This window comes from Pogona vitticeps, chromosome 1 (assembly GCF_051106095.1).
Source record: "Pogona vitticeps strain Pit_001003342236 chromosome 1, PviZW2.1, whole genome shotgun sequence".
Taxonomy (NCBI): Eukaryota; Metazoa; Chordata; class Lepidosauria; order Squamata; family Agamidae; genus Pogona; species Pogona vitticeps.
In genome coordinates, this window is record NC_135783.1 from 214818501 (window position 1) to 214845475 (window position 26975).

Here is a 26975-nt window from a genome sequence, read left to right on the forward strand (position 1 = left end):
ATCTTACTGGGGTGGTAAACAGCATATTGGATCACAATCCTAGCACTCTCCAAAGGCAGCTGTTTGAGCTCCAGCATTCATCACCAAGCATCCATGGCATTAACCCAACAATGTAGGCTCCGAGGCAATAAAAAGGCCATTTTCATCTCGCACAGTTCAGGGCTTAACCCCAGCTGAGAAATAAAGACAAGCAGCACAATTCAATTTAAACATCTGTGAAGCAAGCCTGAGCCTCTTTACATTATGCTATGTTTAACTGGGTTTCGAGTGGGCTCCCTCTGTAAAAGAAGGGATGAATGGTCTCCGACTAAATTCTTCCTCTGTAAAAGGAGGGATGAATGGTCTCCGACTAAATTCTTCCTCCTGCAAAAGGCTACAGCAGAGAACAGTTTATCTTCGTTTCATTTGTCCTTTAATATCCATGAAATATGTTGTGTAATTCAGCGCCTCTATTTAGTATGTTCCAGTGATCGCTTAAAGGAGAAGAAGCTCAGCAATTTAAGGAATCTTATTTTGAAAGGCACTTGTTTTCTAGAAAATGTCAGGACCATTTGCCCAGAACAGGACACCAAGAGTTGCAACTACCACGAGGTCTTTTGTCTGTCAGCCAACTCAGGAAGTGACAAAAGGTTGACCCGTTGTTTTAATAGGAGGCCTGAGAGAACACAACTAAGTGATAATCTCCAGATGACCTAGACCTGAGAGTCAACCAAGCAAATCTAAATCTAGAATGTTTTAAAAGATGGTTCAGGAAAGTGCAAAAGTGAGCCCCTACAGGAGATGAATTAAAAACAGAAGTCTAACAAATGAATTTAAAAGAAGGCATGCTTCAAATAATCTTCAGTGATGGCATCCAACGACCTTGCTCCTGGCCCCTGAAAAGAACTCAAAAGTAAGTTCTCTTCTTTTTCCCTCCTCTTCCCTCCTAGACCATTAGTGGGCAAGCAACTGCAATAATGACTTCTGTAAGTTCATCACTTCTTCACTCTCAGTTCCAAAATGATACTATTTTCTTCCACTAACTGCAAAATGGTTGAGGTGCTACTTCAGGGAGATTCAGAAGCTCTGCCACACACATGTTCACAGAGCTTACCCAGGGCCTGTCAGAATCCTAAGCCCCTTGTGTGACAAGTCTTAGACATATATTATACATCAGTAAAAGCATATACAGTACCCACGAAGGAGGAATGTAACCACCCTACATGTGCTGTCAACAACATGTAAGAGGTCATTTGAATTCTCCTCTAGGATCAAGATTAGAAACTACTCCGGATTTAATCAATCTCATTCTCAAATAGGTGCAAAAGCCCAAATGGGTGTGCCATGACCAATTTTTCTGTCTCACTTCATCTGCAGTGTATGAAGTCGTAGAAATCATACACATTCCTGGTGTTCTTTAACTCTGTATTCTTCCAAATTAGCCCTATCATCATTCATTCATGAGTAATGTGTCTCCCACTAGCTCCCTGTACCCTCTGGCCACACTGTCACTTCCGTATGAAGAATATGCTCAGACATTTCCATCCTTTTTACCCCTTGACCTCACTATTACAGAGGCATCTGTAGAAACGCCTGGTTAAAGTTGCTGTAAAGGCTGTAACATGGAGATCTCAGCTCTGTTAAGTATGCAACCTAAAACAAAATGTACGCCGATGCACTTAAAGAGTATTTCGTTCTGAAGGGTTAGGATTCTGTCATATCTCTTATTATAACGTGATTCCAATGGGAACACATATATCCAAGTAAACAGGTTATGTATAAGCTATATACTAACCCAACACTGATCATTAAAGCAAAGGAAGCATGGGGAGGAAGGAAGTAAAGTAATATAGATTTGTTGTTCTAGGTGAAAATAAAGACACACACCAACTGGAAAGGAGCTGGTCAGAAAGAAGACTGGCTTTTCCTGTGGTTCTTTGAATTAAAGCTCCAAAGACAGCTGATTTGTGGCAAACTGACAGCAGATCTGGACAGACAGCAATGCCCTGGCCTCTTGGACCAACACTGGTTTAGCTGCTATGGCCTCACAGAAGGACCGGATAATTTTGGATTAGGCCACTGATGTCCATTTAGGCAAATATTGCAATTCGAACCGTAAGTTTCAGAAGCTGTGTTGGTGAAATTAAATTCTATGAACTGAACGCTGGGCTTTGTACGTGCATCAAAAAATATGCAATCCACTTCTAATCTGTAAAGGACGACTACTTTTTCTATTTTGCTCACATGGAGCTAGGATTTGGGATACAGAAGGAGATGGTAAAGGAGAAGAACACAGTCAACATTCTTCTATGAAACTACTGCTTACCATTCAAATGCATGGCCATTTCAAAGATCTAGTTTAAAGGGGAGGGGGGACACTAGGATCTTTTCAACTTCTAGAAAATATTTAAAACATTTCTACATGGCAAAAACTGAAAAAGCAGTTTTCCTTTGCCACAGATTAACCAGGCTGAATGAATTTTTATCTCTTTTTTTTCTTCGATGAAGAAAGCAGCTCCTGTGTTCATCATGACAAGATGAGAATTTTCATAAGGAGGTTTTCTCACCATCCCTAGAAACTGTGATACACAGCTTATAAAAATAAATATGCTGAGTGTTTTTTGACTCGAGGGTCTATCAAAGTCTTCTTTCTTTCCTCCTCCTGCCCTGCTTAAGAGTGCCATTCTGTGTGATATCATTAACATGGAAAGGCCAGTATCAAGAGGGTTTTTATATCTGGAAAAGACCAGCCACTGAGTATTGCAATCCACTAGAGAATGGGAGATTTTGAAAGCAGCAGCCCCTGTATTCTTAACCAAGGCTGAGTAACCTTTTCTCTATAGAAGGCCATGTTTCATTTGGAGACAGACTGTCAGAAATTGTGTGTCAGCCAGAAAGAGCCTCCCCCTCCCCCTTTCCTTCATTCTCATTAGGCAGATGATTTCCAAAGCGCTTCCAAAATCACACTGAGGGCTACAAGGTGCTCAGTGCTGGTCCAAACCATGAAACTGATTTTCTGTTGCAGGAATACTGTGGAAAAAAACATCAATGATTTCTTTTAAAAATGAAATTACAATTTAAATTTTTTAAATGATGTTCAAAATTTAAATTGTGGTTTAAATCAAATTTAAATTGTAAACATCATTTAAAAAAATTGATTTAAATCAAATCCACCCTGATTACTTCTTTGACTCACATAACAGCAACTACTCTACAAATCTGCACGGTGAGCCTTTTGGATGAGTTTTGTTTATCAGTAAAAAGGTGGGGGTATCCCCTGTTCCCAGTTATTACCTCCCTCTTCTATCTTTCTGCCTTGGTAAAATATCATTCACTGCTTTGTTGGGAATTACCTGTCATTGTGCTGTTTCCGTCAAAATACACTTTGTCTTCCCTGATCCGAAGGAGCCTCTCCTCCAGTCACTCTCCCTGCCCCAAAACATTTAGAAATTGTACAAAATGCTGCTCCGTTAGTACAGAAGTGTACAAAGCGCAGCCCTGCTTAAAATCCTGAAAGGGAAGATAGCAGGGATTGAAATTAAGAAGTATTTATGGAGCGCATGTGCCTTTGCCTTTTACTTACAGTGTGCCTCACAAGACTATTTTAATTCGTTCCGTGAAAATCGTTGTCTTGGGAAAAAATTGTCTTGCGAGGTTCCCTATGCATCAGTCTAAAAAAAAAGTCTTGTGAAGCATCGGTCTCAAAAAAAAAAAAAAACACCATCTGGCGAAGCATGGTCATAGAAAAAAAGTCTTGCGAGGCACCATAAGGGATCGCAAAAACCAATCGTCTTACGGGTTTTTCGTCCCCCGAGGCAATCATCTTGCGAGGCACCACTGTATTTGATTAGGGCAGGACAATGAACAGTTGGTAGATGGACAGAGAGATATGTGTTCTAAGACGCTGTAGGTCTAAAGATATCACAACATAACATGGTAGTAGGTGAACTGGACAAAAGCTATGCTATGTTTGGATGAGCACAACTGGAAATACAATAAATCTCAAAAAAAGATGCATGTAAGGGAACAGACAAGAAGGAAAATTTTAGTGTTCTTTTTTTCACAATTTAACTTGAATGTTCACTTTTGGTATGTGGGTGGGTGTTTATGTGTGCATACATACCGTGTGCATGCCCTGTGCATGGTAACATTACTGAAGCCTTCTTACTGCATCTTAGCTTGGGTGGGTGGCAAATCCAAATTTAAAAACAAACTGTTCAAGACAGATAAACTGGCAGTAATCCAGTGGGAAGGCAGACAATTGTTTTAAAGAAAAATGAATATGGTTTAAAACACTTTTGATTCCCATGGTGTACCGAACTCCCCCTCCCCTTCTACTTCTGCCTGCAAAAGGCCAAGAGAGATGATGTGTCACAAAAGAAGCCTGAAGGAACTGGGCATGTTTAGAGTTGTTTAGTAGCATTAGGAAATGCTTCCTAATTACAAGAGTTAATTAGGAAGGGAGGATGGAAGTTTCTTGGAAGCTTTCATGAGAAAGTGGGATAATTTTGGGGGGGCCAATTGTTAAGAAGCAGGGTAGAATTTCATATACAAGTGCATCCTAACAGTTACATCTTCATAGCTCTATTACTTTCACATTCAAAATAAAGGCCACCCTATTAGGAAAAGCAATTCATTTCTTTCTTTTTTTTTGTATTTTTTATTTTTTATAAGGGATAACAAAAAGGAAAAGGGAATTGGGATTGATGAGGAAGAGGGGAGACAATAACATACTTTCATCCATTCTGTACCTATTGCCATATCAAGATTTTAAATTATTCTGTTTGCTCTTTTCTGCCTTCTAGATTCAGTTCTCCTTTCAATATATACTGTTCACAAGCTGCCTGTTGATTCTGTCCACTTGTTAAATAGATCCCATCTTTCTGTTGCCTTTTGCAAGGGATAGTCCTTCATGACTTCTGATAAAATGTCCATTTCGGCTATTTCCCGTATCTTTTCAATAAGATCTTCTTGTTTCGGTACCGTTGATCTTTTCCAATTTTTAGCATATAGAATTCTGGCTGCCGTAACTATGTATATAACTATATAATTCTTTGACTTATCTATATTTTCAGGTATCATACTCAATAAAAACAGTTCTGGGGTTAATGGCACTTTACAGAGCAATATTTGTTCCAACATTACATGTACTCTTTTCCAATATTGTTTCGCTACTCCACATGACCACCACATATGATAATAGCTTCCCACTTGTGATTCACATTTCCAACACTTATTTGATACATCTGTATACATCTTTGACAATTTTTCTGGGGTCATGTGCCATCTATAAAACATCTTATATATATTCTCTTTAAAGTTCACCGATCTTGTAAGCTTTATATTATTTTGCCATATTTTCAGCCATTGATCAATATCAATATTATGCCCTATATTTTGTGCCCACTTAATCATACATTCCTTAACCATTTCATCTTGCATCTTAATTTCCAACATATAATTATACATTTTCTTAACAGTTTGTTCTTTTGAACCTAATAAAAGTTTGTCAAAAATTGTTTGCTCTAAGTAGAAGCCTTCTATTTTATCTTTTGTATAGGAAAAGCAATTCATTTCTAAGGTAGTTGTACATAAAGAAGAGAAACCTTCTGCTTCACGACAGATACATAACTTACAAAGCAATACAACTATCTTGGTATGACTGTTGAGGCAGAATTTGTCTCAACCAAAGAATCTTTTTGAAGAAGGATGCTGTAATATCCACATGTGAAACCTAAGAAACCAGTTTCTTAGAGTTGCCAAAAATTTATGGTCAGTTAAATTTAAGAACTGACCCTAAACTGTTTAATAAATACAAGTTAATGAATTTCAAGTGATATGTGTGCAACCCTCTCTAATGTGCCTTAGCAACAAAAATCCTAAGGCTGAATGCCTGTATTGATCCTGAAACACAACCCTAGTGTTACTATGCTGTGCCACTCCATTCCACACGAAAGGAAATGTGCCAGTGCTCCTCTGTGGCTATCAGGGCATGTACACACTGTTTCTCCATGAAATATGGGAACTGATCCAAATGGTGTTCCTCCTGACACTGAAGATTTCCAACTGCTCTCCTCCAGTACTTGAGTGCACAAGTGGAGCCTTAGCCCCACCAGACAAGCGGAGAGGAATGCCCTCAGAGAAAGACATAGGGCTCACCCATGAGGTCAAACAGCTGCAGCAAACCTCCCTATTGTAACTAACTTATTTGATTTATAAACCATCCCATTAGTGCAATACACTGTTCTGTGTGGTTCACAACAATAGAAAATACATATAACAACAAACTATGGTCACACAATAAAATTAAAGCATTAGTAAAATAAAAGCAAGTGACAACAAAGACATTTCTCCGTGTGATGGCAGGAGTGGGGACATAAAATCAAAGTCAGTATGGAAATCCTCCCTGAAAAGCAAAGTTATAAGTTGCCTTCTAAACATTAACAGGGAGGGGGCCATACATAGCTGCACCAGGTTGGAGCCACCACAAAGAAGGCCCAACTTCTCATGGTTAACTTCTGCTCAGTGTTGTAAATAATTTAAAGGTACAGAAACAATAAACTAGCTGACATTTATTATAAAGAATGTAGCTTCTATCAGTGTAATATCAACCTAGGGTACTGCTATATCTAGTGGATAGAAGTAACCAAGACTGTTTGCACAAAATAAAGAAGAGCTTCCCAAATGCACCTGCGTATCCAAGAGAGTCTAACATCTTAAGCAATACATAACCTTCTGCACCCTAGCACTGGAAAGACATTTGGAACAAATCCGTCTCACTTCCATTTGTTTCTCTAAAGTAAGATTAACATGCACCTCACATGCCCTCAGACAACCATCTGCCAAAAGATCAACCAACAAGACCCAGAAAAAAAATAAAAGGAAACTATGAGCTACTTGGAACTTTTAAGAGTGGGTGAGAATGAATGATTTTTTAAAAAACACAAGAGGACAGAACCAGTAAGGTCTTTTTAAAAATACAGACAGCATCAACAACACAAATATAAGCCATTTTTCTTAGGTCACTGTCTGGAGTCTGAAGGGAAACGGCAGATGGTTACAGGAAAGTGATAGCACAAAGCAACAAGGTCAGATGAGCTAAGCTAAGCGGGTAGCAAAAGAAAAAAGTATAGACAAGTTCAAGGCCTTAATCGGCTGGGTCCAAAGAAAGACCTTCATCCTTAGTTTTCATCTCGTCTCCACAGCAGTAAACAGCAAGCTTGCAATAGTATAAAGGAAGGTCTCTGGAGCCATATCAACCTTCAAGTGGAACAGCATTCCCACACACAAAAGGTACCACTGAAAGCAACAACTGAGTCGTGAAGGGGAGGACAGAGGTATCATAGGGTATATTTCATAGTGAGGAAGGGTTATTAACTCAGTCTGACACACAGATTAGAAAGAAATACAGGATTTATATTCGTATTTACATTTAGATTTTCATGTAAACTTGCAGGTGCTGGATTTTTTTCCCCTTTTGTTTTTTACATTGTAGAAAATGTTGTAAAATGACAGAAAATAAAGCATAAGGTATTCCTGTTGTCGAAGCAGCTCTGCAGAAATAATCCTGCGAAGAACAGCAAGAGAAACACACAGGGAGCCTGATTTAATTATTTCACAATTGAAAGCTCAGCAGTGGTCGATCTTCCACCCTGCCACACTGTTCCCAGGAACGCTATAAAATGCACTGCAGAGGGCAGAACAAGGTAAAGAAAAAAGAAAAAAACAGGAATTTGGCCCACCTAGCAACTCAACAAAACTACTTACCTTGCCTCTTGTTTTGATCTTAATAATGCCAGAATGCCTGCCTTCCATTGCAAACAAGGCCTCTTAACTCATTTGTAACTACTGTACAGGCCTTTTTCACAGGAAGGCGAGACAGGGGCAGTCACACTATTTCTTGCAGATTCTTCTTACATCTCCATTTTACAGTGTATGAACAATTAATTGCCTCCATTAAAGGTCACTTTTATTGCTGTTTAAAATCAGATGTATGGATCCCGCCAGGCCTTTAATTATCTCCTCCCCCCATGTTATGATTGCATTTCAGTCAGCAGCAGAGGAATTTATAGGATAATTAAGTTTCGTTATCATTCATCTGGGGAAATCAACCTTCCCCACCTTGTCATGTAAAAGATCCAAGGCGGGCTGCCTGTTACGCTTACCAAGGTGCTCACCAAGAGTCAGTGCTTGGAATTGGGACGCGACATATGCATGAAGAGGCCCAATGAGGCCCACCCATCCACCCCAGGCCAGTGATTCTCACCAGGGCCGTGCACAGCACTGACAACAGACAGAAGCAGTCAAGGGGGGGGGGAACACAGGGCTTTCATCATAGTTACCAACGTGATTTCTCTCAATCCCCATGCCCTCCTGTAAGCGCGTCATGCAATTCCGATATACTGCCATGGTGTGCTAGACCCACTGTAGCACAAAAATGTATACTCAAAAAGTTTCACTGCAATGCTCTATTACTAATGGAATTATTATTATTTTTGTCCATTTAGGTTGACTCCCAATAACGCTACCACATCTTTAAGTTTTTAAAACTTACTATAAATAATGTAATAGTGGCAAAACATCAGAATGGCAAGTAAACAAATGCATGTCCTTTTTAAAAAAAAGTTAAGTGTTTGTTTCTGTCATAGTGGGGCCTCTCTCACTCAGGGATGTTGGCAAGCCTTTGAGTCCGAGTCCAAAGGCTGGGTCCGAGCCTTTGGTATCGAGTCCTGAGTCTCAAGCCCCAAGTATGAGTCCCTTTTAAAAACAAGCTTTTTTTCCCTCCAAAAAAAAAAAAGAGGTGGTGAATGGGTTCTGAGTCACAAATGGAGTTCGAGTTATTGGGGGGGGGGAACTGAGTTGAGTCACCCGTGTGACTTCAGTCTGACTTGACAGGCATGTCCTGTGAATCAGGTCCCCATTCCTGCTATCACTGTTCAACAGAATGATCAGTGGGACACAAAACAAGATACAAAACACTGAGCCCCACTGCTCTGTACAACTGCAGTATTGAAGTCACACACAGGAAAACATCCTCCATCCTACTGGACGTCAGACCGTTATGAACTCTTGCACAGATTCTCAGACTTCAGAACACATAAAGACGCCAGAGCAGTTCATCGATGGCAACAGTCCATGCTTGAGCCCTGACAAAAGCCTACCCAGATGCTGGCCTGTATGTGACTTCTTTTTTTTCCTGGATTCTATGCCGTTAACACACCCAGCACTTGGCTGACACATGGATCATGAAATAAGGAGACGGCAAACCTGGATTATTTTCTGGAATTTGTGTTAAGTACAAAATAATAATCACAAACGCTTAGAGAGCTTGAATATGTCAGATGTGTTGATTCCACCAAGCCTGGGAGACATGTGGCTTTAACTGATGTCCTTCAACTGCAGCTCCTCCGAGCCTTAGCCAGCACAGCCGACAGTGAGAGCTATGGGGACCTGAACATCCAGCAACATCTGGAGACCTGTACAATCCCCAACCTGTCAACAGAAGGAACATCTATGAATCAGAAAGGTGCTCTGCCACTATTTTTGTCAAAACCACTCCTCACTATGCAAAGAGGAGCTAAATAAACTGGTCTCATTGTCACAGCAGGAGTTTCTCTCACCTCCTGGAGTTTTCAAATCAGCTCGCTTTGTTTTGTGACTAATCTTCAGAATTTAAGCATAGAATTCCTTTGAAGTCTGACCGCCCAAAGACTTTATCGGTCAGATCTCTCCAATACCTGGTGCTCTCAACTGGAATGATGTGTTATCTATATGACGACTTCTCTAAAACCGCATACCTGAGTAGCCAGGTGGCATGAAATCCACAGCAAGGAATCAAACAATTCTGCTTAAATTCAGCAAGGCTGATGTAAAATGTGTCCCACAATCACAGCCTGAGATTGGCCCTAAGGAGGCTAAAAATGTACTCAGTTCACCTCTCCAAAATGCCTTATAAAGCAACCTCCAGTTTTTTTGGGGGGAGGGGAGGACTTAGTAGACTGAGCAGAATCAAATCTAAAAGAAGTAGGTCATCTAAACAACTTCTGTACTACATACCCCCTATTTACCCCCTTACCCAACATCCTAAGGTTCATTCCTTGGCTCCCAAGAACACATGTCTGACCGTGACTCCACTATCTCCAACAGACAAAGGTCAAACTGTCTAGACCAGCAATGGCAAACCTATGGCACGTTTGCCACAGCTGGCACGCAGAGTCCTTTCTGCAGCCACGCGAGCCACAAGTTGCCGGATCGCTACTCCCCCTCCCCAGCCAAACTTCAGGAGGAGGCTGCAGCTGCAGTGCCAGCGGATCGACAGAGCAGCTGGTGCTGGTGGCGAATCCGGAGTGGGGTCTTGAGGCACCTCCGTGCCTGGGATTCCCCCTTCCGCTACCACTTCCGGTTCCGCCACCACCACCACTTCTGCCACTACCACAGCACTGCTGCCTGTTGGGATTCCCCCCCCCCCCAATTTTGGCACTCGGGCCCAAAAAGGGTCACCGCCACTGCGTCTAGCCTCACCAGCCGGTTCTCAATGTTTCTACAGATAGACAATCCTGGGTGCCATTTTAGCTTTGATATTACCAGCCATCTTATTTCTCCTCCACTCCTTTCTAATCTTTGAAAAAGAGGTGACCCTGTTATCTTCACCTGAATCCCTCACATCCCTCACACTGTCCCTTCTCCATCTCACGAGGTGGAACACTGTCGGCCCAGAACCATTTGCCAGGCTCAACTAAGCTGTGACATCAAAGATATTTCTTTCCCCTCAGCACCCCTTAGCTCTGGGAGCCCCGTCATAAGCCTCCCTCTCAAAACACATTCTTACCCATTTTATTCCCAAGGTCTGTGATTTCTCATAGCAGATCCCATTTTCCAAAGACAATGGAAAAAGTAAATAAACATGAAATTCAAAGCAGATCAGAAAGGAAAGTCCCAAGGATTATGATTCCGAGCACAGCAACAATGTATATATGCCTTGCCAGGATAGCTGAGACAGTCATTGGAATCCCCAAATGGCTTGAAATAATGTCCCAGCTAAGAAGTCATTTTGTTGCTAACCTCTGCGCTATTTGGCCTCTTTCGGTCTTTTAAAGAAAGAGATACAAACGCCCCAGAGTGCCAAAGATTACTTAAGAACAACTGTTTGCAGATTACCAACCTAATCCAGCAAGATAAACACCCACTCATTTCTAGTGAATGACACAGAATTGCTCATCAAGCATGAGGGGAAATGCAGGAAAATCCGATAACTACAGATTGGGGGGTCAAGTTCTACTAACACACTGCCGTGCACAGCCTGTTTGCCAGCAAGCCTGATGGTGGCCCCAGGGCTGGAGCGTCAAGAACCATACAGGCAAACTGTTTAGGTCACAGCTCCCAATAGCTGTTGGTACTACTGTAGTAGCATAAGGATCAGATCCTCACCAGCCACCTTGCTTGGCGTTTGTGGGAGACAGACACAGGGTTAACTTAATGGACGTAGGGAGCAGTGCCCCTGCCTGTCCCGCCCCCAACAGCCCCTAAACTGGGCGTGGATGTGACCTCCCCACCCTTGGCAACGGATAGTAAATTTCCCCCAGCCGACCAAGCAAGACCTTCTAACAGGTCTGTTCTGCCCATCCTTACTGGCCATATCTGAACCAGGGTGGGAGCAGCTGACCACAAAGACCATGAGCCCTGGAGGGAGGGGAGTCTCTAAGATGGGGCCTGCCACACTGTCCAGCCCCAAAGCTGCCGCCACTGATGAAATGGGGTCCCACGGGTGAGTTGAGGACCAGCACTGCTCTTCCAAGCCTTACACAATAGACATCAGGTCCCTAGAGCCTGAGGATGGAGGGGGAGGGATTCTCTTAGACAGTTGTTTTTGGACTACAGGTCTCAGCAGCAAGGGTGACAGGACCTCCAGTTCAACTAAAATTCTAAATAATAATAATGCATTTAAAAATGACATTTAAAAGCAAAACTTGGGCAAGTGAGTAGATCGCCTTCTAATAAGCCCCCCCTTTTTTGCACCTGTTTCTCTCCCCTCCCCATGGGACTCTCACTTACAATAATAACTGGAATGAAATTAACCGTTGGAAAAGCAAGCCATTTCAAGTAAAAGAGTAAGGTGGGAGGAAGGTTCATTTTCTTTTCCTTATCAGTCCTTTATGGAAAATTGACAGGACAGGTATTAGCTCCTGCAACCATCGCCTCTAGTGGTACCTTAAGATTTAGTTACATGTATGTTGTTGTTACTGGTGCTGAACGATTATCCCCCTTTGTTGTACATTCACATTCAAGAGAGCCTCAAGGCACTCTTATTGACTGCCTTCATTGTCTAAATGGCTGTAAATTCAGCCTTATTAACTTTTAACATCTATTTGTGCCAAAGCTACAACCTAAGCATGATACTCTCACAAACAGAAAGCAATTTTCTTGACACATCTTGACAACGGCCCTTTAAACACTGTCTTAGACAGAAAGTGAAACGAAGGCACTATCAAAAAGAGAACATAGTACATGGAGTAGGAACAACTATTCTGGAATACACAGACACAAACACAAAAAAAAAACAAATTAGTAGTACTCCTGCTTACTGCAGAGCATCACTTACAAGGATGGCAAATTTACAAAAAGTGCAAAAAAAAAAAAAAAACCTAAGACTATATACACGAATGGACAGTACTTCAAAATTCAAGGTTATTATGCCAGAAAACAAAAATAGGTGTCAAAAGGCATTTTCCTGACATAGAAGTAATAGAATAGAACTAACAGCCTTATTCAGAAAAAAGCACCCGTCATCCCACTGTCAGTATAGCCTGGTTGCAAACCAGTTTCCCAACCTGAAATCACAAAACTAACCACAAATCTAGAACCTAGGACCAAGGTGGATTTGATTTAAACAATTTAAATTTTAAAAAATCAGATGTTTTGATAATTTATATCAAAAAAATATTTTTACAATTTAAATCATGATTTAAATCAGTTTGATTTTTATCCACCCTGCCTAGAACCATGACAACTTCACAATTAACCTACTCCCTATCTAGAAGCTGTGATTTAAAAAAACTGAAATAAATGCACACAGAGACAAGCAGCAAAACTTTTATATAGCTCCCCATAAAGTATATGGGCCATAAAATCTAACGGTGAGCTGCCATGATTACATTTAGATAGAGTAGGAAACAAATTACACTTATTTTAAAAAATATGCAACAGTGAAAAATTGTTGTTACAGTGATAAGGTTTTTTTTTATCGCACCCATTTTAGTGTTCAGTTCTATAGTGGCTTTCAATGGTGTTGGAGAAGCGACACAAGTTTGCATAGTGACACAAAACAGCAAGCTATGAATCAATCAAACCAGAAAGTGATCTATAAAACCAGATGCATGAAGAAAGAAGAAACCAGAGTAAGATCTGTGCATGCACAATTCGTTTCTGATCTTCCAAATCACGGTCTGGAGAATGAGAAATAGGACTCCGCAGTGCACCTATGGAGTACCAGATGTGAGCAAAAGCAAGCCTTAGGATTGTATGCATCCCCTTTCAGAGAGAGGAAGAGAAAGAAGAAGCTGAAAATTTGATTTGTTTCCCCATACGCTAGGATCAGTTGAAGAGAACTTAATAAGTTTTGTTGAATCTCTCCTTCCCATAAAGTCACTTCATTTTCTTGAAACAGAAGAGGATTCAGTCCAGGACAGAGGAGAAACACAGGAACAGTGTAACAACCACCCTTACCTAAAGAAACACTTCTCTCTTTTATTTTAGTGTGAGAACATTAAAGGAGGAATGAGATTCATGTCTGCTTGGAAAGCAGCAAGAGAGAAGACACGCTTAATCCTTTCCCTTCCAAATATTTTCCTGCTCAAGCTCTCTCTCTCTCTCTCTCTCTCTCTCTCTCTCTCACACACACACACACACACACACACACACACACACACACACACACACACACAAAACTGTTCCCCAAAGTCATCACATAACATAGGATCAAAATGTGTGTTTCCAAGATGAATAATTTGTGATGCATAGATTTATCCCTCCACCCATAAAATCACCCTTTTCACTGGAGTCCTTTCAAAGCCAAGCATATAGCTTTCTTCCAGGCTATTTCAAGCCCAGCAAATGACACATGGAGCTTGACAGAATGAGTTCATACCTTCACCAGTAAAGCCGCCATAAATTAAATCAATTATCTGGTATGCTATCAATACATGCATGTGTATATATAAACACAAAACTACACATTTGAACATTTTACTAGCATTCATTTTACAGCTGCAGTCCACAAACCTCTATAGTGTTTTAATTCGCATGCTGTCAAAAATATGCCTTGCCTATTCAAGCAAGCTTAAAAACATATTTTCAAATTCAGGAAAATAACAGACCCAATGCACCAATACCTTAGCCAGAGGCAGACTGAAGTAAAACTTAGTCATTTTCCGAAGTTTATTCCAAACAAAATATGTTAAGAAAGATCTCTTGCCCTCTGTTACCTCTGGCCCAACCAATCAGGGAGGTAAAGCAGGTACCAGCTGATACCCAGATAGCAGACAGCCTGTAAAAGGGAAAGTGTTATTTTTTTTTTGGGGGGGGGGGAGGAGTCTGTAAGTGTATGTTAAGGGTTACAGATTTAATTTGACAGAGGTATCACTTTATTTCAAGGGATGTGGTGGCGCTGTGGGCTAAACCACAGAAGCCTGTGCTGCAGGGTCAGAAGACCAAGCAGTCGTAAGATTGAATCCACGTGATGGAGTGAGCGCCTGTCACTTGTCCCAGCTCCCGCCAACCTAGCGGTTCGAAAGCATGCAAATGCGAGTAGATAAATGGGGACCACCTCGGTGAGAAGGTAACAGCGTTCCGTGTCTAAGTCGCACTGGCCATGTGACCATGGAAGATTGTCTTCGGAGAAAAATGCTGGCTCTATGGCTTGGAAATGGGGATGAGCACCGCCCCCTAGAGTCGAACATGACTGGACAAAAATTGTCAAGGGGAACCTTTACCTTTTATCACTTTATTTCCATGTACTGATCCAATAAACAGAAAGAGCTCGATACCAGGGATTGGGGAAAACTGGTTCATAGAAATCAAGGATGGCAAACAGCCACGCTGGGGTCATCCAGCCTCAGGACCCCCAACAGCCTACTCAAAAAGCTTAGAAAGTTAAACTAAGAAGCAGGGCCCAAGCCAGAGAGCTACTTATCTCGGATCGCCTTTATCCAAATCAGAGCTGTTGCTGTAAAACTTTATGTACAGAGATATGTTTTCTTAAAGATTTACTGCCTTCAATCTAAAGGGACCTGATTACTTCCTATCATGAAACATGATCCATCTCTACAGGATACACAGATGACAGAGACACAAGAAACCAATCTGGATCGTACTGGGGGAAAGTTACTTTTCTGATGTACAGTTTCCAGAATGGTTGTTGTGGGTTTTTCGGGCTCTTTGGCCGTGTTCTGAATCCCTGAAGAAGTACTGATAGTGATTGTGACTGCTGGATCCAGTTGCTATCAGACACTTATCTGGAAAGACAACCAAGCGGCTCCCCTTGAAAATGTTGCTCAGACCAGAAAAGAGTCAAAGGTGAAGGTGACCTTGAAACAACTGAGCTGACGGCGGTATTCCAGCGACTGCCCTAGATTTCCCAGCTACCAGTCTCAGACAGCTTATATCCCACATTGTTTATACCTTTGCTTCAGTTCACCCTCCCAAGCCACAGCCCTCACGGTGAAAGGAGTTGGAAACCAGTGCATCATCCACAGAGTTTTGGGGCTCTCTTCACTGTCCAACATCATGCATGAAAATCATTATTCAAAACAAAATGCAAAATCCGTTTAATTTTTCTGAATAGGGGAGTGTTGAATGTATTAACCCTCCTACGCCTAGAATGGAAAACTAGAATGGGACACTTGTTTCTGATTGTTCAGTGGAATAGTACAAATTCTCCTTTTCCTACAAATACTAAGTATCTGCAGATGGATAGAGCAAAATGCCAGAAGAAGAATGGAGCGAGTAAAATAAAGGCACACGTGACAGAAGAGTGTGGAGGCTGTGCATCTGATTAAAATAAATAAATAGCAGTGGCAAGTGTAATCATCAAACCCACATTGTACTTCCTCCTTCAAAATATATTGTTCTGTGTCCCTCCGAGGCCCCTCCCCCAGAACTGTCATTTGCACAGGGAAAGAACACGGCTGAAGGGTTCGAAAAGAAAGATGTTTCGTGTTAGAATCGCCAGAAACGTGGGAGCCAGAGATCACAATGATGCCAGCAACAGCTTGTTAGGCCACCGTCTTCCTTGCAGCCCCACCCCCTCCCTCGTGCGCCCATGCGTCCTCCTCTATAAACAGACACATTATTCACAAAGGAAGAGGAGACCACCCTGCTGGAAAGTACTGCAGCTTCAGTGGCTGCCTTCAAGCATCCCAGACCAGTTATGTCTTTGGACACAGCTGAGAGGATGCGAGGGCAGAGACAGCCATTTCCTCTATCCCAGTTCTCATTTCAGCAAGGCTAAAAAGAGAAGGAAAGAGGAGAAGTGTCACTGAATATGTCAGATACACTTTGATTCGGATTCCTGCACTGAGCAGGGGGTTGGAATTGATGGCCTTACAGGCCCCCTTCCAGCTCCTCAATTCTGTGATTCTATGTGCAAACTCGTTAGCTTCCAGCAAGGCTGGCTGAACATATTCTTGAAAGTCACACAGGAAACTAGCTGGATAAACACCAACAGTTGCAAGGGCTCCATTCACACATAACGCTCGGCCAAAGATCCCAGCTGACGTATGCCTTTCTCTTGGTCTGCTCCTCCTTTGGCACAAGCAGAAAAACTAACCAGGAAGCCAATGTTAATCTGAGCTTTCCGTGGCATGGAAACAACGAAACATCATAAAACGTTATCAAGCAAGCCAATACATGCAGGCTTAACCAGGGTTTGAGGCTGGATGAGTGTCCTGGATCAGGCCCAGATTTTTGATTTGGCAATACATGGAAGTATGACCTGAAGCATTACAAATATCCATGCAGGTGTGAACTCTTGCTTACTTTCTCCTCTTCATACACATTCACATGTTACAGCTGTTCCCAAATCATAGCTTTAATGTGCAAGCATGGAAAACTAATGTGCAAATCAAACTTTTAATTTTGTCTTTCCTCTCAAAATCAGCAGGGTGTATACTTGTCATTCACTGAAATCCTGTTGCTTAGTGTAGTACAGAAGTTCCCAACTGTGGGTCCCCAGATGTTATTGGACTACAACCCCTAAAAATCTTGGCCAGCTCAGGGAATGGTGAAGGCTTCTGGGAACTTTAGTTCAAGAACATCTGGAGACTCAAGGTTGGGTACCACTGGTGTAGGAAGTCATACCAGAATAGGCCAATTTGAATCAATGGAAGTTATGGAGAAGCGGACTTATCAAATCCTCACTGACTCAGTTGGCATACTTTAGTGAACAACAGATGCTCACTGTAGCACAGGAAACAAAGTAATGGACGAGGTGCTTCAATTCCCCAGCTCTGCCATGAAAGCCCACTGGGGGAATAGAACTGGTAAAACCACTCCTTAAATGTCTCACATTGGAAGCCCTATTAGGATCATTTTAAGTCAGTTCTGACTTGATGGCACATAACAAAGTGGTAACAGGATTTCAGCCATTGTGTTAATATGTTTCAGAAATAATGGCAAAAAATGGCTGAGCTTAGCTTGGTGTGTCACAAACTTGTACAGACCTGGTGCAAAATCAGTTTTCATTACAATTTTCTGAAACATGGCAAAATCAATAGCAATAAAACCAATTAACAGAAACACACCGTTTTTGTATGTAAGTCTCACTGATATCCAATGAGAAGGGTCTCATGAAGGCCTGCTCCACGCAATGCTTCTAATCTGTATTCTATGTACGATTAGCTAAGTAGTCACCTCTAAAATTAAGTGGTAGGTTTTAAAGCTCAAGCATGTCTGAAAGGCACATCTTCTGACCTGGGAGTTTTGAATACAGATATTCCCAGAAGAGGAATGGGCAACTTGTGGCCTTCCATAGGTGATGTGGCTGTTACCGTCAGCCTTCAATCCTTTACTGTTGGCTAAAACTGATGGGAATTCCAGCTCCATTATCTCCAAAAGGTCACAAATTGTCCTTTTCCTGGCTTAAGAGCCAGTTGTAGCGGCACAGCGTGGGTGGAACAGCCCTCCACACATTCCCCACACCCGAGCGTTGAAGGCTGGCACCAAAAATGGACCTTGGGAAATCTCTTCAAATGAAGCCCACTGTACAATCAATACCCCAGTGATTGTCAGAACACAGAAAATGTACATGTATGGGGGGATTACAAATCCCAGCAATTTGAATTCAGCCTTATTTCTCAGACACCAATTTGCAGGCTCTTAGCACCTAATACAGAAACTTCAAACAAACAAAATTAAGTCTTGACATGACTAAAATAAACAGATGAAAAGATGTACTCAAAGCAAAACCAACTGAACAGCAGACTTAATTGACTACAATTAAATGTTCAGGAGATGAAAAGAAAAAAAAATAATACTAATTTAAAAGGGCTTTAGAAAAACAAGCAAGTGCCAACATTTCACCCTCAAATAGAAATCCTCAAGGACTCCCAAATCCTTTGTCACAGGAAATAAAGATTCTTACACGGTTGGCAACTTCTGGTGCTTGGATATTCTGTAACATTTACCAATTACATAGAAAGCAGGCCTATGCCACTTTACTTTCCGGCTTCCAACATGCTTAAACAAAGAAGCATTTTGCAGACATCATTAACATTTTTTAAAAAATTACAAATAATGTATCTTGGAAAGGGTATGTTCAAGTTCTCGGTCTACACAAGCAAGTCAGTAAATCTGAAGTATTGATGTGTTACTTTCCACTTTAGCTCCTTCACCAACAAGATGCAGGGCTTTGACGTTTCAACCACATGTGGCACAGGAAAATACACAAACACACACACATACCCGTAAGTCTACTGATGGGGTGATATGCAAGGACAACCCAAGATACTTTGCTGCCTGAGTCAAAACTTCCTCCCTACCCAGTCATTCCCCACAAAGAATCCAAGAAGTCTACACCTATCAAAGCTTGGAAAAGTTACTCTTACATATGTACCACTGCTTGTAGAATTCCCACACCCAGCATGGCCTTTACCCTGTTTCCCTGAAAACAAGACATAACCTGAAAATAAGCCCTACTAGGATTTTTCAGGATGCTCGTAATAGAAGCCCTACCCCAAAAATAAGCCCTAGTTAAGTGAAACCCCCACCCTCCACCATGGTGCAGCCACCAGAAGATGACGTGACTGTATTTGAACAACTGTAGATTGTTGTACATGAAAAAAATAAAATGTCCCCTGAAAATAAGCCCTAATGTGTTATTTGGAGCAAAAATTAATATAAGACCCTCTCTTATTTTCAGGGAAACACGGTAGGTAACACACAGGCAACAGGATAGTACTTTCTTTTGCACCTAGGGGCAATCATGTGGTTTTGAGGACACAGGGCAGATGAGAAAATTCTTTTTCCGTCTCCCCACCACCAACATCCGATGCCCGGGCCTGCTACTTCCCTATGACTCTCTCTCTCTCTCTCTCTCTCTCTCTCTCTCACACACACACACACACACACACACAGAGAGAGAGAGAGAGAGAGAGAGAGGAACACTCAATCCTCCCAAATGCACTACTGGCTTGCCCTAACATGGCTGCACATGGTTACACCACTGATGCCCACTAAACCCCAAAGCAGGGACTAGCTGGCCACAGAGAGTGACTAAATAGCAAACCTAGTCAACCACAACACTTCACTCAACCTCACATCTGGAGACCTATCCCCTGGTAAAGCAATTTGTTTTGGACGTAAACATGGGGGAAACCCTGCAGAGGGCAGTTCCACTCTAACTAATGCTATGGAACTTGTGGCACTGGATTATCTCCTACAGTCAACAGTCGCTGACCCATCCTGCTGGTCCTCAGCAAGGACATGTACTGCAGGTCGGGGTCACGGGTCACTTTATTTATGTTCTGCAGCCCTTATTGAATAATTTCTTCCTTGACCTTTTGGAGTGGGATAATAAAGCTAGTGTGTATGTGTATGTATGGAAAAACAAGGCCTTTGGGGGAGAAAGAAGCCTCTGCTTTCTGAGACAGGATGACTTTAGCCTATTAAAAAGGCCTTTTTATGCAAATGGGGCAAGGAAGTCGCAGGTTATTTGGCTATTATAAAAAAAGGGGTCCTGTCTCAGTAAAGTTTGGGAATCTCTGCCCTAGGGAAACACTAACTATTATCAGCATAGGGTGAGCAACCTGTGGCCCTATAGATGTTGGATTGCAGCTCCGATCAGCCGACACCATTAGCCACGTTACTTGCAGCTAATGGAGAACTGCACCCAAAGAACATCTGCCAAAGCCACACTCCTTGATTTAAATGCTTAAAGTAGTATTTTAAGCCAGATTTAGACATATCATCTAAAAGATAGACTGCATATACTTTTTAAAAAATAAATCATACTTTTAAGGAACAGTCAGTAATAAACTGGACAAAACATTGTTTTTTCCCCTGTGGTGTATTTGGCATCCCCAGCCTTCTCTCCCTTCATATGCATGTCAAGAAGAGTGGTTAGGTAAGGAAAAACCAGTATCACAAAAAAAAAATATGTATGTTCAGAAGGCAGGAGTCAAAAGGGGGAAACAGACATGAAACATGAACAAGAATGAACAGATAATGGTAATTGTATGTATCATTCTAGTTGCACAATGCATTTTAGACAGGAGGTGGATTTTAGGGCTTGCCTGTTTTCTCCCAGTATATTTAGAAATGCCTCTTCTGAACTATTTTAGTCTCATGGGTTCTCCCCCTCTTTTATCTCACACTAGGAAATCTAAGAATGGAAGACATGACATACTGACAAAGGCAGGTTTTAAGGCAGGGCTCTTGGGCTGGGTTTTACCGACCTGCTGCATCTTCAATCCATTTAGAATTTAGACCTAAAAAAACCCTCAGATACCTTCCTACCACAACTTTTCCCTTCTCAAGCCTGTCCGGACCTGGTGGCAGAAACAACTAAAAGTGGATTCTCTTTCAAGTATGAAACGCCAACCCAAGCAGGCCTGAATCCACCCAGAGCCTCTTGGAGCCATGGGAAATACAGCCCGCCACTGTCCCAAAAAAGAAACACGTTCCTACTTGTTGAGTAACATTAATGATATTCTCACGCAAAGAAGGGGAAGGGGTTGGTGAAGGATGTGGTAACCACCAGAGCCTTTAAACAGGGTGGTGGAAAATCCCTCCATCAAATAGGCAGATACAGATCAGTCACTCCTTTACAAGGCACTTAGAATCACAGAATCACAGAGCTGAGAGGGGCCATCGAGTCCAAATTGTGCACTTGTCGTAGCACACCTACTGTGGCCTTGTTTCTTCTCCACTGGTTCACACACACACACAAATATATACTTTTAAAAAGCATACATACGGTGCTTGCAAAACAGAAGAGTCCTCTCACACGATGGGGACAGATACATAGCCAGGAAGAGTAACAAAAGGGAGAGTCCTTAAGGATCTGTCCCTTTTGTCAATCTTCCTGGCTATGTATCTGTCCCCAACTTGTGAGAGGACTCTTCTGTGTCGCAAGAAGCTTGGGTTCCTCAGGGAAGGAAACAGTACAGGACTGAGATAATAGATAGCCCTCCCCCTCCCCCACACCAAGTTAGGAAACATCAGAAATTTTTTCGTGCTCAATTGTGTTATGGGGCTGCCACCCACAAACCTGAGCATTCATAGTTACCTAGTGGGGCAGAGGGGTGGGAGATGCAGCGATGCAGGGGAAGGGAGGGAAGAAGTCATTTTCCTTGGCTTGCCCTTCTGAAATGTACAGGGATGAAGGGTGTGCGTGCCTTAATGATTAGGCATCTCCTAAATCTTCATGTCCCCTCCTCTATGATACATACAATCAAACTGTCAAGACCTTTTCCCCCTTCACTTGGGGACATGTCAACTGCTCTCAACTTATAAACAGCGAGTTTATCTGACTTCTAGTTAAACCCATTTCTCTGTCTCTCTTAGTCCCAAAAATCAGCAGCCATCAGGATTACATTTGGATTAAGAAAAAAAAAATACTATTGTACTACAGTTCCTGCTACTTACTGCTACAATGGTTAATCAACGCTTGTTTATGCATAAGTAAGCAGCAGGAAGAACCCACTAAGCTATTTTCGGGTCATTCCATTTCCTGTCCAAATGGAGGTACTCAGCCATACAAATTCACTACTAGGTGGAAGAATGCTATCACACTGGGGAAGACCACCAATACAGCTCAAAGCCCATGGCTGTAGTCTTAAAGCAATGGTCCCCAGATGTTCTTGGACTACAACTCCCAGAAATCCTGGCCAGTACAGCTAGTGGTGAAGGCTTCTGGAAACTGCAGTTCCAAGAACATCTAAGGATCCAAGGTTGGCAACCACTGGGTTAGAAAGTCAGAGTAAGACCTGGGAGGTCCAGATTCAGCTTCCCATTGTGCTATGAAACTCACTAAGCGACCATGGACCAACATTTAAGAAATAAATTAACATAATATGGTCAGGAATGGAAAAAGCCATCATGAAGCCAGGAAAAACCACTCTGATGCAGCCATGTGTAAAAGGAGGAAGTGATTCTTCAAGAATAAATCACATACTGCAATCATTTTCTGCTAACCTAATGAAGAAACTAATCCATCTATACACTAGAGCTATACACTGAGCTGAATCTCTTGACCAGGATCAACAACAGTGGAAGAAAATATAATCACTCCAAAGAGGGAGTAACTTGTCAAACATCAAGCCATGTAAGAAAAAATAACTTCAACACTACTTTCACTTAAATTAATTACATTCACTGCATGTTTAATTGCTACCTTCTTTGCATACTTTATTACTGCAGATTCCATCTAGCAGGATCCAATTGCACAATTAAGAGCGCTGCAAGTACAAACGAAGAGAAAATGAAATCCTGTCTACTTCCTTCAAAACACATGATTGCTTCTGGCTAGAAGTGAACAAACCTTGGTGTGTTTTTTTTTTAATGTGTGATTTCTGCAAAAGCTGACGTCTATAATAAATCACTCCAAAGGTGAAGAAACTGAAACTTAGGTTGCAACAGATACAAAAAGCCCATGCCTGAAGCCTCTGAAAAGAACTTATTTGGAGACTCTTTAAAATAAATGTCCATTTCTTAAGACCAGGCAAGCCGACAACTGAAGCTGTTACAGCAGAACTATGAAAACGTGCTTCTCTGCCTAGAAGTTCACAAGCTCCCTGCAACATTTCTGTGTAGTCCCAAAATATTCATACAGAATAACTCTATTCCAAACATAAATCCACAAAGAGTACCACGAGAAAACACCACTAAGAAGTCTGTTTCCTTCTGATGAAACGCTGATATCCATTAAAACACATTTTGGGAGAACGGAATAACAAACATTATAGAAAATAGTATCTAGGATCAAAGGACTCTATCACAGGTCTAAATCCTGCTTGTCTGCTCGCACCACCTGTTCAGAATGGGAAACAACTGAATAAAGAGATCAAGTGTCTTTACTCCAGTTTAGGCAAAAGCACACGATTTAAAAGTCCCAAAGCTTTTGCTCAATCCAGGAGGGGAAGGGGGGGGGGGGAGAAGGAGAATCCGGGAAGACACCACGCCTTCTTGATCTCACAGGATCCAAGCTTCGCAGCTGGCCACGAGAACTGTGGACACAGCTGCCATGAGGCAAGTTTTATTAAATTATTTAAGACATCAAGAAAAGAGGGGCGGCCCAAAGTCTACTGCTTCCAGCGCACCCTCCCAAGCCAACGGCGACAGTCGCGATCGGAACCGTCGATAAACTGAACTCGATGGGAGGTCCTCAACGAATTGAATGGGTCTTATATAGGATCGGGAAGGGCGACACCTTTTCTAATTCTCGTGGCCTTTAAGAGGACCGAGCAGCCCAACAAACGACAAAACACGCGGCTTTCCAACTTTATTCAAGGGCTGCGATGCTTTTGCCTCTTCCTCCTCCTCTCCCCCCCCCCCTCACCGCCCCACTCCCTTCTCCGGGATTTCCACCTCTCCCCCGGGGTCGGAAAGGAGATGCGGGGCTTCGCCGACTGAGCCGCCCGGGCAAGAGCTGAATGGCCGCCGGCACGGCAGTAACTTTAACCGGAGCCTGAATCTCTCCCTGGGATTTCGGGTGTGTGTGTGTGTGTGGAGGTGGAGGAGGAGGACTCGTGCACGGGAAGCTCCCTCCCCTCCTCTCTTCGTCGCCCCGACTCCTGCTTCTCTCTCCCCCCCCACCCAAACACACACACACACACACACACACACATCCCGCCGCCGCCGCCGCCGCCGCCGCGAGAGCCCCGCTGCCCCCTTCTCCAAACAATGGATCAGCTGCTCCCTCAGCGAGCCTTCGCCTCATGCCGAGCGGCAGGCGCCCATTTCCTCCTTGGGGGTGGGAAGAGGGAGGGAGAAACGGGCCAGGGGCTCCCGCGCCTCTTTCTCGTCCCCTTTTGTGCCCCACCGCGAGCCCAGCTGAGGAGGCGAGGAGAGAAAGGGGGGTCCGAGGCGAGCCCCTCTCCATCGGTCGGTGTGACTGAGCCACGCTCGCCCCAAATGGAAGCCCGCGGGGGGGGGGGGGGGGCGAAGAGAGAGAGAGAGAGATTGAAGGCAGGCGAATCCCGACGACCGACACCCCCCCCCGATCCCTTCCGCTCGCCTTTCCGCGGCCGCCCCTCGGCCTCCCACTCACCAAGACCACGGCGAATCTCTCCTCCAGTTCTCCCGGCTCCGGCATCGGCAGCTTGAGCGGCATGTTGTGCGCCCTGAAGTCCGTCTGCTGAGAGTCCATGCTCCCCGCATTGCCCATGGCGGTGGCCCTTCCTCCGGGAAAGGGGGCGCGGGAAGGCCGCCCACCTCGCTCGCCGGCCGGGTGCCTCGATCGCTAGCGGCGGCTCCTGAGCCTGCTTCTGCCGCCGCACCGCGGGGGTCGCCGGCTGCTCCGTTATTCCTGCCCGCCCACCCCCTCCACCGGCCCCAGCGCGATCGCCCGCACACCCTTCCGCCCCGGCCCCCCGAGATGGAAATCAGAGCCGGGGGAGGCGAGTGGGACGGGTCTCTGTCTCCCTCTAGGACCGGCCGTGGAAGGAAGGAAGGAAGGGATCGCCTTCCACCTTCACGCCCGCTCTCCTCCTCCTCCTCCTCCTCCTGCCGCTGCTGCTCCTCTTCCCCAGCAGCTCAGCCGGGCTCCCTTTCTTCCAGAGGCGCTGCTCACGGGCGGCCGGCGGGATCTCAGCCGCGGCATGGTGCACACTTTTTTCCGCGCCCAGCAGTCCTGACTGGGAGAAGCATGGCTTGGGGCGGAGCAGCCCTCCTCAAGCGAGCCCCGGCTCTCCCCTCTTCGGGCCGGCCAGCCAGCGCAGCGCCTTACAAAGCCCCGACCGCCCGAAGGGCCAGCAGTCGCCGCCGCCGCCGCCGCCAAGCCAGACAGACAAATGCGCACCGCTGCACAAAGCCCCCTCTCGGCAGCCAGGCGCCGCCGCCGCCGCCGCCTCGGAGTACGGGGCTTCTCCACGCCCTCCCTCGCCCGGGGAAAGCTGGGAATCGTAGGCCCCGACTGGCCGCCCGACTGGCCCCGACGGCAAACCTCATGTACAGTATCCGTTTTGCTTGTCTGTGATTTGTATGACATTTGAACCCAGGCCTCCAGAGTTCCAGTTTGTCACTCTGTCCACTACTACATCCCATCAGACACCCCATTAAAGATAGATAGATAGATAGATAGATAGATAGATAGATAGATAGATAGATAGATAGATAGATAGATAGATAGATAGATAGATAGATAGATAGATATGATGTAGTCACTACACTGTATCTATCCATCTATCTATAGTGGATAGAATGAGGAACTAGAACTCAGGAGGCCTGTGTTCAAATGCTTGTTTAACCATGGAAATTCATAGCCAGGTGTGGAACTAGTAAAACCACTTGTTAAATACAGTATCTCAGAAGCTGACCACAGGGGCTGCATAGCCCACTGTTTGGAAAGCTGCAGGTATGGGCTGGTGTGCTCTTAAAAAACAGCAATGAGTCAATGCCTTTGATACAGGGTACCAGCCCACATTCCCGAGTGCTCCTGCCCTGTTTCCCCAAAAATAAGACAGGGTCTTGTATTAATTTTTGTTCCAAAAAACGCATTAGGGCTTATTTTCAGGGGATGATTTTTTTTCATGTACAACAATCTACAGTTATTCAAATACTGTACAGTCATGTCATTGTCTTCTCGTTGCTACACAATTGTGGAGGGCAGGGTTTCACTTAACTAGGGTTTATTTTTGGGGTAGGGCTTATATTACGAGAATCCTGAAAAATCCTGCTTTTCAGGGAAATAGGGTACCTGCACCTTTTAGGCCCCTGCCAAGGAGCTTCTACGTCTCTGGTGTAAGTAGGATCACTCTGGTTTGGATCAGTTCCAGGCCCATTGCTGGAACCAATCCGAAGCAAGCCTTCCTCTTTCAATTTGCCAGTATCGCAAAGTGGCTTAATAAGGGAACCACTTGAGGATATTGGCAAATTAGTCTCTTCCCCTGCTTGGCAAAGGGCAGGGGAAGCGGGTGTGAAATATTGACTGTTTGTAGACTAGCGCTGATGCATTATATCAGTTATTTTAAAAATAATATATTCTTTGCCTTCTCCTAAAGGCTTCATGGAAAAAGTGCCTGCAACCAAAGCTGCCACCTATGTACTTGTTTAAAACGAAGCAAGGTGTGAGGCCAAAAAAGCTGAGTGAGCCAAGAAATACAAGGCCCTGCCCCTTTCAAAGGATTTTTAGAAGGTAGCACCATTTTTTTAAAAGGGTGGACTAAAAGTTGTTAGGGGTCATTGTGGCGTTCTTGTTGTCACTGAGGAGGAAGGATATGTTAATGGCGCTTTTGTGGCTTAGGTGCTAACCTGACTGACTTTTCATAACGGGCTGGTATTGCAAT

The 26975-nt window shown here is 43.6% G+C and overlaps 1 protein-coding gene across 15 annotated transcripts in view; it reads right to left on the bottom strand.

The window, feature by feature from the left end:
- FMNL2 (formin like 2) overlaps window positions 1-25334 on the bottom strand; it is a 224223-nt gene extending 198889 nt beyond the window's left edge. For all 15 annotated transcript variants that reach the window (XM_072983128.2, XM_072983134.2, XM_078376542.1 and 12 more), the window contains exon 1: window positions 24740-25334. In XM_072983128.2, the coding sequence (XP_072839229.2) occupies window positions 24740-24856 (117 nt within the window). In that variant the 5' untranslated portion in view covers window positions 24857-25334. The remainder of the gene's footprint in view (window positions 1-24739) is intronic.
- Between the last annotated feature and the right edge of the window lie 1641 nt (window positions 25335-26975).